Source organism: Pan troglodytes, chromosome 18 (assembly GCF_028858775.2).
Source record: "Pan troglodytes isolate AG18354 chromosome 18, NHGRI_mPanTro3-v2.0_pri, whole genome shotgun sequence".
Classification (NCBI taxonomy): Eukaryota; Metazoa; Chordata; class Mammalia; order Primates; family Hominidae; genus Pan; species Pan troglodytes.
In genome coordinates, this window is record NC_072416.2 from 13897159 (window position 1) to 13909692 (window position 12534).

General features: G+C 56.2%; 1 protein-coding gene and 1 long non-coding RNA gene across 3 annotated transcripts in view; one reads left to right on the forward strand and one right to left on the reverse strand.

Annotated features, from left to right (window-relative positions):
- The first annotated feature begins 111 nt into the window (after nt 1–111).
- The window catches only part of LOC129137279 (uncharacterized), an 87279-nt gene continuing 74856 nt past the window's right edge, over nt 112–12534 (forward strand). Inside the window, exon 1 of one of the 2 annotated variants that reach the window (XR_010152270.1) lies at nt 112–295. This is a non-coding gene — a long non-coding RNA (uncharacterized LOC129137279). The remainder of the gene's footprint in view (nt 296–12534) is intronic. The other variant, XR_008539744.2, reaches the window with a different exon arrangement.
- Nucleotides 1295–6720, reverse strand: SOCS1 (suppressor of cytokine signaling 1). The gene is made up of 2 exons (XM_016929424.3): nt 6580–6720; nt 1295–6029 (listed from the first exon to the last, which is right to left on the reverse strand). Exon 2 carries the CDS (start codon nt 5977–5979, stop codon nt 5344–5346), a length of 636 nt encoding a protein of 211 aa, XP_016784913.1. The 5' UTR covers nt 5980–6029; nt 6580–6720; the 3' UTR covers nt 1295–5343.

The following is a 12534-nucleotide window of genomic DNA, read 5'->3' on the forward strand; positions in this document are numbered from 1 at the left end:
GAGGAAGCCGAGGGAAGCCGAGTGTGGCCGAGCCGAGCCAAGTCAAGCCGAGCGCAGCCGAGCCACGCCGAGTGGGCCTGGGGCAGCGGTTGGTGGGGAGAGCGGCGCAATGACGTCACTGGCGCGGCGCGTGGTGGCCTCTCAAGAGTGCAGGCGCTGTGGGGCGTCAGCTGGACAAAAGCTGACCCGACTTCATTTATCTGCCTCGACCCCGACCCCGGCTGGTAGACAGCACTCCTGATGCACGGGACGAGGGAGCAGCACGAGCAAAGGCCCTGAAACAGGAGGGAGAGCGGTGAGTGCCTTGCCCAGATCCCTGAGCCGTCGTGGGACTTGGGCCTTCTGTGCGCTGCGGGGAGCCATGCAGGGCTGCGGCGTGGGATGCCGGACTCGCCCTGGGTGTCAGGGGAAGGAGATGGGGGAGGTTATACTGGGGCCATACAGTCATTGTAGAACCTGTTCCCCCCGAGGGCCGTCTGTCGGGTCCCAGAGCCAGGACCACGGTTGGGACAATTTGAGCGCCCACCTGAGCACCGTTGTCCCTGTGCGAATGTGCTTTGGTGAAAACTGTGCCTCCTTCTCTAGAGGAAACTAGATACCCCTTACCCCCAAATCAGGCCAAGCCCACCATGTTATTCCTGGTAAGCTCCCAGCCCTGGGGAGGCTCTGAGTGATGGCAGTGGGAGGCCAGGTGAGAGGTACAAAGCTGGCATCCAGGTGGAACTGGCCACACCCACCATGGCCCAGCATCCACCAGGCAGGTCCTGTGGCCTTCCCTTGCCGTTGGTCTGATTGGCTGGAGCCAAAGGGCCTGGCCGAGAATGAACCGCTCCCTTGTAAATATACACCATGAGGCAGGAAGCCGAAGCCCATTTCACCAGGCCCTCTGCTTAGGTCATCTCCACCCAGCAGCCAGGCCAGATCAGGTTACCTCCACGTTCCCCATCAATCTTGAAATCCACACTTTCCACCAAGGTCTACAGGACCCCACGTGCCCGGGCCCCTGCCCATCCCTCCCGCTTCTTCACCCCTCCCACTCTGCCAGCCTTCTTGAACGGGCCGAACTCCTTCCTGACTGAGCGCCTTTGCACTCGCTCTTCCCTCTGCCTGGACTGCTCATCTCATCTCCTGGCTTTGCCGGGCTGGTGCCTTTCTGTCATTCCAGGCACAATAATTTCAGTGTCACCTCCTGACCTTTCTAAAAGAGCCCCATCCACTGTCCAACCACCCTGTCGAGTTTTCATCTGACCACTGTCACTATGTACTTGGAATGTTCCTTTTCCTTTATTTCATGTTTAGTTATTTACTGTCCAAGGCCCTGAATGTAAACTCTGTAAGCAGGGTTCAGACCCCTCTATTTTGTTCATTCCTGTATCCTTTCGGCTTAGATTAATGCCTGGCTGGGCGCAGTGGCTCACACCTATAGTCCCAGCATCTTGGGAGGCTGAGGTGAGAGGATCACTTGAGCCCAGGAGTTGGAGACTGGCCTAGACAACATAGGGAGACCCCATCTTGGCAAAAATAAATTAGCCAGACATGGTGGTGCATGCCTGTAGTCCCAGCTACTCAGGAGGCTCAGGTGGGAGGATCGCTTGAGTCCAGGAGGTCAAGGCTACAGGAGCTGTGATCACACCACTCCACTCCAGCCTGGGTAACAGAGTGAGACCCTATCTCTTTAAAAAAAAAAAGAAAGAAAGAAAAAGAGGAGGAAAAGGATAATGCCTGTAACGTAGGAGGTGCTCAGTGTTTGCTATATTAACCTCAACTATCATTATTGGCACCGCATCATTCAGAGATGTATTTAGCACCTACTGCATGCTAAGTTGTGCGCTAAGCACTTTCTACCTGTTATGTCATAGAAGAGGCTCAGTTCGCCACTTCCTGGGATAATGACAGTACCTACTCATAAGGTTGGGAGGATCAAGTAGGCTGAGGCCTAGGAATATGCATTTTCACCAGATTCCTCCCTTATCCCATCCCCTCTCCCACTATTTAAGAAACCCATCCTGCACTGGGCACAGTGATTCCTGCCTGTAATCCCAACACTCTGGGAGGCTGAGGTGGGAGGATCGCTTGAACCCAGGAGTTTGAGACCAGCCTGGGCAATATAGCGAGGCCACATCTCTACCAAAAACAAGAAAATTAGATGGGTGTGGTGGCTCACACCTGTAGTCCCAGCTACTCAGTCCCTGCGCTGTGGCGGGAGGATTGCTTGAACCCAGGAGTTTGATTCTGCAGTGACCTGTGATCTCGCCACTGCATTCCAGCCTAGGTGACAGAGCAAGACTCTGTCTTAAAAAAAAAAAAAAAAAAAAGAAGAAGAAGAAGAAGAAACCTGTCTTGTTGTTTAGAGTGGGATGGATTTGTTCCAAGTCCTGGCCATCACTTACGAGCTGTGTGACCTTGAGTAGGTGGCTGCACTTGTCTGAACCTCCATTTCCTCATCTGGAAAACGGGGGCCAGAGTTTTCGCTCAAGGGTGGCTTGGAGGCTGGTCACAGGCTGTCCCCACACCCACACACAGTCCTTGTCATTCCAAAGAGTGCCTCCTTTCCCATGGTGCCCGCCCCACACTGCCCTGGCTCACCCGCTCAGTGGGGAGGACACCTCCACTGCACCTGGGCCCCCAACTCAGTCTCTTGCACACACAAACTCTCCTCTCACTTTTCATTCTTGTAAATTGACGTCAGCGCTGCTGAATCATGAAGCTGAGGTTTGAGAGAGAGACAGAATCTGCACCACCCGGGAAGCCACATGGCGCTGGTGCGCGTACACACACACACACACACACACACACACACACAGCCTTTTCCCCCTTCAGTGGTGCCTGCACACACTTTGTCACACGGGACGTGGGGTGCAGCTCCCAGGGCTTTAGGTCACTGTACCTATGTTAGTATGGATTTATTTTAAGTAACTCATAAAGGGAGGAAGGGGCCAGCTCTGGGAAGTGTGATCAGAGGGGGCCTTTACTCTTAGCTGTTCTGCTTCAAGTTCTGCAAGGGGAATGGGTTTGGATGCCCAACACTTGCGTAAGGAAAATATGATTTTCATACTTTTTTCAAAGGAGGAAAAAAAACTAACATATTGCAAGCTACCTGCTAGCTGACCCCTCTTTCGAGGAGGACCTGTTTTCCCATCTGTAAAACAGGGATGTTCACAGTCCCTACATCGGAAGGCTGGGTGAGTTCAATGTTTTACACAGGTGATGCGGGACCTGGGAGCAGTTCCTGCACAGACAATGCTACATAGAAATATGAGCAGCTGCTATTATTACTGCAGCGGTTAGGTCCTCCGGTTGCCTAGTGGTACCCAGCCTCTGAAAAAGTCCTGAGTGGGTTTGCAAAACCTGGCTCCACCCCTTGTTGTGGTCCTGCTTTGCCTCTCGGAGCCCGTTTTCCCATCTGTAAAATGGGGCCAGCACAGCCAGTGAGTGGTCACTAAGGGTCTGTGAGTATACTAGTATTACAACCAGATCCCCAAGCATTGCCATCTTGGATTTCTGTTTCTCCAGACACTGCCCACAGCAGGCAACAGACAGGGAAGAACAAGGACAGGACTTAATTAATCCACAGCAGAGAAGAAAGGGCAGGGGTGTGGCAAAAGAAAAGAAAACAAAACAAAAAGCAAGATTTTTGGAGACAGAGACAAGACATCACCTCCTTCCCTCCCACTTCACCTTACTAAGGGATGAAATTGCCAAAGCTCTCTGAGATCCTAAATCTCTTCTGGCCATCCTTAAAGTCCTGGAGCCTACTTAATCCCCAAGACAGGCCTGGGCTACTCTGACTCTCTGACCATCAAGTTAATTTTATGTTGTACTTGCAAGTCTGAAAGGTATTATTAAGCATTAGAACACTATTATGTGTGTCTCCAAGGCTGAAGAGGGCCACTCTATCTTCTAAAGATGAAGTATGACGTGTCCACCAGGCTGCTTAACCCTAAACCTGAAAATGACTCAGTTCACCATGTGTTGAGTACAACCCTCAAGTTACCACCATGGCCCATGTGTCAGGCTGGCCAAAGACACAGAAGTTGCCAGAAACCCAGGTCCTGGACACTTTCTGGTGCTGTGGGCCAGCCCCACAAACGTCCTGGAGCCACTCTTCCCTTCCCTGGCTCCTGAAAACATCAACCTCCTCTATGATGCGCAGAAAGTTGCCCTTAGAAAGGTGGAGGCCCAGGGAGGCAAGGGGAATTGCCCTAGCCGCCAGCAGCACCCTCCCGCCACCACAGACCACACAGTCTCCTTCTGGCTCCAAGTTGTGTGTTCACCAAAAAGTACACAAGACAGAGCAGGGTGAGAAGAAGGAAGCTAGACCCAGCCCTGTATCCCCCATCTCATCTCAACTGAGTATCCCTTGATGCTGGTTCAGAATGTGCCACTCCTCTGTCCAAAAACTCACTAAGCCCCCACCCCCACCCCTTCCTGGAAGCTGTTGTGGTCATAGAACCAAAGAAGTTTCCTCTCTGTTATCCATTTCAAGCAGATGCTTAGTGGACAGCCAAAAAAAGGCCCAAGTGTTGTCTTTGACAGGAATGGCCACAGGCAGATTTACTCAGTTTTCCCTTCTGTAGAATGGAAATAAGAGCCCGTGCCTCACAGGGTTGTGCCTCTCTTTATAGGATTAAGTAAATTTAAGTATGCAAAGCACAGAATTAGGGCTGGCACGCACAAAGTGCTCAAACGCGAGCTGCTGTCTTACCGGACACACGCCAAAACTAGACCAACCGTTTCTCTCCCTGGAGAGTTGTGGGTGGAACCGTGAGGGATGCCCAGCCACAGAGCAGGCCCCGTACACCACCTGCAGCCCAGCAGGTCAGCCTTAGGACCCTCTCCCCTGGGCCTGTTCAGAACCAAGTTAAACTTTTGGCCAAAGCACACTCGCTAGAAAACTTATTTTTTTTTTTAAAAAAAAAAACTTTCATAATAAAGTTTATTACCTAAACTGACTTTAAAAATATAAAATAGGATTCTGCACAGCAGAAAAATAAAGCCAGAGACCCTCCCCCAACCCCTGGTTTGTGCAAAGATACTGGGTATATGTAAACATGAAGAGGTAGGAGGTGCGAGTTCAGGTCCTGGCTCCAGATACAGTTAAGTTAAGCTGCTACAACAACCAGGGGGACCCAGAGGGAGCACCAGGAGGGGGAGGACCCCCTCAAGAGGTGAGAAGGGGTCTGCGGCCTCGTCTCCAGCCGAGGGCGGGAGGCGCCTCGCCCCTACACCCATCCGCTCCCTCCAACCCAGGCCGGGGAGGGTACCCACATGGTTCCAGGCAAGTAATAACAGAAAATAACACGGCATCCCAGTTAATGCTGCGTGCACGGCGGGCGCTGCCGGTCAAATCTGGAAGGGGAAGGAGCTCAGGTAGTCGCGGAGGACGGGGTTGAGGGGGATGCGAGCCAGGTTCTCGCGGCCCACGGTAGCCACGATGCGCTGGCGGCACAGCTCCTGCAGCGGCCGCACGCGGCGCTGGCGCAGCGGGGCCCCCAGCATGCGGCGCGGCGCCGCCACGTAGTGCTCCAGCAGCTCGAAGAGGCAGTCGAAGCTCTCGCGGCTGCCATCCAGGTGAAAGCGCCCGGCCTGAAAGTGCACGCGGATGCTCGTGGGTCCCGAGGCCATCTTCACGCTAAGGGCGAAGAAGCAGTTCCGCTGGCGGCTGTCGCGCACCAGGAAGGTGCCCACGGGCTCGGCGCGCAGCCGCTCGTGCGCCCCGTGCACGCTCAGGGGCCCCCAGTAGAATCCGCAGGCGTCCAGGAGCGCGCTGGCGCGTGTGATGCGCCGGTAATCGGCGTGCGAACGGAATGTGCGGAAGTGCGTGTCGCCGGGGGCCGGGGCCGGGACCGCGGGGCACGGCCGCGGGCGCGCGGGGGCCGCGGACGAGGAGGAGGAAGAGGAGGAAGGTTCTGGCCGCCGTCGGGGCTCTGCTGCTGTGGAGACTGCATTGTCGGCTGCCACCTGGTTGTGTGCTACCATCCTACAGAAGGGGCCAGCCGGAGGGGTGGGCCATAGCGTCCGGGGGTGCGCTGCGGGAGAGACAAAGCGGTGAGCTGGGGCGCTGCGGGGCCGGGCAGGTGTGCGCCGGCCGGACAACTCCGGAGGGCGGCGCTCCCGGCGGACCCGGCCCTAGGGGGCGAGCACGGAGCACCAAGTCCGCGCGGATCCGTTCAGCCTCAGTGGACACAGCTGGAAAATGGGCTCTGTACTCCGCGGAGCTCTTCCCGGCGGGTGGGGGCTCGGTGGAGGCGGAGTCCGGCCTCCGGGCAGCACCGAGAGGGGGGCGTGGAGAGCAGCCGGCTCTGGCTCCAGCCGTCCGGCCCCGGCTCGCCGCCCCGCGCCCGCCGCCTGCTGGCCAGGCTGGGATCCGCGCCTGGTCTGGGCGATTTGGGCTAGGGCCGGAGAAAGGCTGTGCTGCGGGAGCCCCGCGCGCGGGGGGCGGCCTGGGTGGGGCCGGCGAGGGTCAGGGGCATCGCGGCCGCGACCCCATCCTGCAGCCCCCGAGGCCCGCCCGACTCCTGGCTGCCCTGGACTCCCCTCCCTCCTCCCTCCCGCCTCCTTGCCCAGGGCCCGGCTCACCTGGCGGCGGGGCGCGGGACGCCGCGGGCGGGACGGCGGGGGGCTCCGGGGCGCTCCGGGGCGGCTCTCGCGCATGCTCCGGGGCCAGGAGCCGCGCAGCTGCCACGGCCGCAGCTCGCTCTGCTCGGCGCCCGCCCCTGCGCCAGTCTTTTAAACCGGCTTGGAGGCGGGGCTAGCGACGGCGGGAGGCCCCGCCCCTGCCGGCCCCGCCCCCAGCTCCACTTTTGGTTTCTCTTTCCGCGGTGGCGTCCGGCGAGGACCGCTTCGGCCCTGTTTCCCTCTCTTGTGGACCCTCCCGCGGGGCCCTCTGCCCGCCTGTTCGCACCTGCCCCAGCACCCGCCTCTCGAGGGGCTCTGGCCCCGACCCTGCGCCTTCCGGCCACTTCTCGGACCTCTCCTTCGGACTTGGCGACCCCGATTTTGCCCCGCTACCTCCGGTTCCACTTTCTGCCGCCAGGCCCTCTTGGGACGCGCCCTGACACACCCTCCTCCGCCCCAGCTGTCTCCACACCCGCCGGGGGCAGAGCCCTGTCCTCTCCTCCCCTGCAGCCAGATCCCCCTAGGAGGCCACAGAAGGTGTCCCCAACCCTGAGCCTGACCCCACCCGTAGACCCCCTCCTAGCCCCTGCTCCACCCGCCGTCGACGCCCTCAGTCGCCCGCCCTGCTGTCCCGAAGCCCCGGCCGGCCGCGGTCTCTGATCTTGGCTCGGGCTTCCCAGGAAGCGGCGGCCTGACCACAGGCTTCAGAGGAACCCCTGGCGGCGCGGTCGCCTCCACCCCGGCCCAGTTCCTCGGAAACTGGGCGGGGCCGGGCAAGGTCCCTGGTGGCCTCGACTGCCCTCCCTGCGCTCCCACTACCCGGCTGCGGAAGAAACTGAGGCTGGGGAGGGGCTGGGATTTGCAATGGCTTGCAGATTGGGAGCTCTGGACCTGGATCTCGCCTTCCCCGTCTTCATTTTGGGGAGAGGTGCAGCTGGACGACATCAAATTGGAGCCCAGTGAAAAAATGGTGCATTCTCAGACGTGATGAATCCCCAAACCTGGTTTCCTAGCCCTCCTCTCCCCCGACCCCTTCCTCATAGATTTCCCCCTCCTACTGCTCCGTCAGGCATCTGCCCTTCAAAGACTGCCTTCCCACCACACACACGGCCGGGGCTTGGGATGGTGAGCGGTCGGTGGTCAGGGCTGTAATTTGCACACGTGTTTGTGATTTAGTGATTCCGATTGTCGTGCAAGGCCATGGAGTAGGTGCCTGGCTGCTCCGTGTATTTTTGAATGAAGGCATGTGAGGAGCCCCAGCATCACAAGGGGCCACATAAAAACCTGGCTAGGTTGGGCACTTGGTTACTGGCCTCACACTGGGACACACTGCCCTCTACAGACAGCTCTCAGACGGCTTCTCTCCTGGAAGCCCTGGTGCCCAGTCCCTTCCCGCCTCCCTGGCCCCACGATGCCTCCTTCCCCAGGCAGAGCCTAGGTCCTTATTAACCTCCTGAACACAGGGAGTGGCCCAGAATCAGCCCGGCTTAGCACCCCATCAATGCCCTGAATCTGCATGTGGCCAGGGCTGGTGGTGGTCATTGATGTAGCCTCCTAGGTTGTGCGTGTGTGTGCGTGCGCGTGCGTGAGGGGGTGAGAGAAGATGCAGAACCTTGCCTGCACCAGAGGTCAGGTGTGTGGTCATTCGAGAGATGTCCACTGAACATGTGCTGGAGGCCACACTCTGTGGAGGGTGATGGAATACAAGGAGACCCAGTTCCAAATCTGCACCTTTCTATTCTTGTGACCTTGAGCATGTAATTAACCTCTCTGCCATGGTTTCTTTATCTGTGAAATGGGGATAATAATAGTACCTCTAGCAGGGCGCAGTAGCTCATGCCTATAATCCCAGCACTTGGAAGGCCAAGACAGGAGGATTGCTTGAGCCCAGGGGTTTGAGAACAGCCTGGGCAACAAAGTGAGACCCCCTCTCTACAAAAAAAAAAAAAAAATAGTACAAAAATCAGCCAGGCGTAGTGGTTTGCACCTGCAGTCCCAGCTACTTGGGAGGCTGAAGCAGGAGGATTGCTTGAGTCCAGGAGGTCAAGGCTGCAGTGAGCCACGATTTTGTCAGTGCACTCCAGCCTGGGCAACAGAGTAAGACCCTGTCTCAAAAAGAAAAATAAATAGTACCTCCATCCCGGGGTTGTGTGGGAATTAAATGAGTGATTATGGGTCAGGTGCTTAAAACAGCCCGTAGTGTCTAATAAGCAGTCGGTAGATGTTTGTTGTTCATCTGAGGGTGCCTGTGGGTGTGGCAGTGTGTTGGAGCCCACAGACGCATGGCTTCAACCCCTGTGTCCATTTTTTTAAAGAGATGGAGTGTTGCTCTGTTGCTCAGGCTGGAGTGTAGTGATAGGATCGAGGAGGCACTATAGCCTCGACCTCCTGGGCTCAAGAGATTCTCCCATCTCAGCCTCCTGAGTAGCTGAGACTGCAGGCACATGCCACCACACCCGGCTAATTTTTTAAATTTTTTGTAGAGATGGGATCTCACTACGTTGCCCAGGCTGGTCTCGAACTCCTGTCCTTTAGTGACCCTCCTGCCCTGGCTTCCCAAAGCACTGCCTTATATCTATGTTTGAAGCCCTAGTCCAGGGACCACAGGCCAGGGAAGGCACAGCAAGGGAGCAGGAAAGCTTCTAAAGGTACACTCAGCACACGTGGGTTCTCCTCACTGCCACCAGTGACAGACAGCTTTGGTTTCATTTTCTGAAGTCCTGTGTTCAAAATGAAACCAAATCCAGATGCCGAAAGAGAAAAGGAAATCTGCTGGTTGACAAGCATCCACCTTGTGGGCTGTTCTCCTGGAGGGCTGGGCACCAGGCTCACAGGAAGCCAGGCAGTGCGAAACCCTGAGGGGCTCAGAGTGCTCGGTAGGATGGGACCAGGCTCTGACCCCAGACCTGCTGCATGACCTTGGGCAAGTGACCTGTCCTCTTGGGACCTCATTCGCCCCAACTGCAAAGTGATCTCTGGACATCTCGTACCTCACAGAGCAGCCAGACATGCAGAGCCAAGGGCAAAATGCCAGGCATGGAGTCGGTGCTTGGCACAATGACCTCTTGTCACAGGGCGGATGGACCAGCCCTATATCCACAGCTTACTAAACCACAGCCACAGCCAGATGTGTGGAAACATTCTCCTCCCTATCTTGGCAGATCCTCCTACCCCAAATGTGAGGGGCCCAGCCAGCATCTGGGGGAAGTCAAGATCCTGGTGGCTTATGGCACTTAGCTTTTCAGTTTCTCTTTCCGGCTTTGGTGGCGCCTTGCTGGGAAAAGTAGCTCCTGGCCAGGGTGTGTAATCGTGAAACTGGCCTCTGCCCCGGAATTCCTCAGCCCTGCTTTTCCTCTAACCCATGTGTCAGGGAGGTTCCCATGGGAGTCTGTGCCCCTGGGAACCCCGAGAAGTGGGGCTCACAGTGTGGATTCTGCTGACCGCTGGTCTGAATTTAAATGGGTCATTTCATAAGCATGTGGCCTGGGGCCAGCTTCTTAGCTTTTCTGTGCCTCAGTTTCCATATTTGCAAGATGGGATAGTAACATATCTATTTTCACTTCTTCAGTATTTATTCAGCAGATATTTACTGAGTTCTTACTGTGTGCCAGGCGCAGGGGACTCAGAGGTCTTCAGGCAGACCTAGGGGAGTCAGTGAATTCACACCATAAGTGCAGACAATACTGGGTGCTATGTGGGAAAGAAACAGAGAGAAAGGGGTGACTGGGTGTTTGTAGGGTGAGATAAGGAAGTTAGGGAAAGCCTCTTCGAGGTGGTGACATTAGCACTGACGTCTTTCTAAAAGTGGGATGAAGACCCCAGGTGGCGAGAACAGCCAGTGCAAAGGCCCTGTGGTGGGGGTGCTTGAAGATAGGAAAGGAGAGTTGGTATAGCGAGCCAGGGGGGGGTGTAGGGGTGAGGCATAGGGGTTGGCAGGGTCTGATCCATCAGGCAGGGCCTTGCTGGGCTGTGGCAGGGCTTTGGATTTTGCCCTGAGTGCATGGACCAGCCATCCAGGCCCAAGCGACAGCATAGGACTGAGTGTGGAAAGAACCTTCTAGCTGCTGACCTTCCCAGCTGCTGGGCTTTAGCCACGATGAGCTGTAGGAGTGGCCTTGGGACACTTTCCCATGGTCCTGTGAATTGGAAATTATGTGTTTCCCTTGATCAGATGAGGAGAGCACAACTCAGGGAACTGGTGGAACTTGGTGAAGGTGTTTTGGGGAGCCCTGGGGCTTGGCAGAACCTGGCCTGAAGTCCTCTGTCGGGAGAGGTTGCTTTGATGTTTGGAGTAGATCCTTTCTGCTCCCACCACAGGAACGATTGTGTGTCTCAGTGGCGGGTAGAGGGGTGTGAGCTCAGAGGACCCGAGTCCAAGGAGAAGGTGTGAGAGGCCAGGGAACGAGGGCATGAGCCAGTGGCTGACTCCAAAGTGGCGCCAGTCCTGGAGACTTGATGAGACTCTTCTAGCAGGCACAGGTGAAGAAAGGAGAGGTGAAGTCAGCTGTTACTTGAAGTAGTCAGTAGTCACTGGCTTTCAGAAAGCAGTGAAGATTGTTTCGTTAACAGCTGCAAAATAGGAGGGGCAGGAAAGTAGAATTCTAGGAATGCTGGTGGAGGGGTCCAGACACACCTGCTTCCAGTCCCAGCTCCCCTCCCCATCAGCTGTGTGGCTTCAGGCAAGTTGACTGAATCCAGTGGCCCAGAGAACTCTCACAAAGCCCGAGCCTGGGAAGCACAGTGCCTGTTCCTCAGTAAATCCCTTGGGATCTTTGTCGTGGCCTATTCACTCCATTTTTGCACAGTATTCCAACAAGCCTAACCAGTTTCTACCCACCCCACCCCATCCCATAAGTGACAAATTAGGTGTCAGCAGCTGACAGCAAGGACCAGTAGCGGTGACATAGGGGGCAAAGAACTTGCAGAAACTATGAAACTAGGCACAAGAGCTAGCACGCAGCAGACTGGGGACGTTAGAGTGTGGGGCAGGAAGATTCCTCATGTCCATGGGCCCTCACTGTGGTGATGCTGTTGAGAATGTCGGGTATCGCAATGAGAGGTAGAATTGGGCCCAGTTCTCTCTGAGGAGGCGTCTGGTCTCAGGGCACACAGAGCAGCAGCAGTCTCCTCACATGCCACGATGTGGGAAGCCCAGCGTCTACTGGCCCAATTGGCAGTGCCCTGAACAGGCTCAGGGAGGGGTAACCCTCAACCGAGTTGTAAAGAGTGAGCATCACGGCTGGGCGCAGTGGCTCACGCCTGTAATCCCAGCACTTTGGCAGGCGGAGGCAGGCGGATCACGAGGTCAGGAGATGGAGACCATCCTGGCTAACACGGTGAAACCCCGTCTCTACTAAAAATACAAAAAATTAGCCGGGCGTGGTGGTGGGCACCTGTAGTCCCAGCTACTTGGGAGGCTGAGGCCGGAGAATGGTGTGAACCCAGGAGGCGGAGCTTGCAGTGAGCAGAGATGGCGCCACTGCACTGCAGCCTGGGCGACAGAGCAAGACTCCATCTCAAAAAAAAAAAGAATGAGCATCACTTGAGTTCAAGGAGTTCAAGACCAGCCTGGGCAGCATGACAAAACCCCATCTCTACAAAAATATGAAAAAATTAGTTGGGCATGGTGACACATACCTGTGGTCCCTGCTACTTGGGAGCCTGAGGTGGGAGGATCACTTGAGCTCGGAAGACAGAGATGGCAGTGAGCTGAGATCACACCACTGCACTCCAGCCCGGGTGACTTAGGGAGACCCTGTCTCAAAAAAAAAAAAAAAAAAAAAAGAGCTCTCACCAAGGGAACGGAGTGAGATCATATTCCGGGCAGAGCATGACAAGAATGTGAGGCCCTGGGCAGTGCATGAGGCCAAAGGTAAGCCGGACACCCCAAGGCAGCCCTAGTGGCTTCTAGGAGGA

Coding starts and splice junctions, on each gene's coding strand:
- SOCS1 (XM_016929424.3), bottom strand. CDS start 5,979: ATGGTAGCACACAACCAGGTGGCAGCCGACAATGCAGTCTCCACAGCA.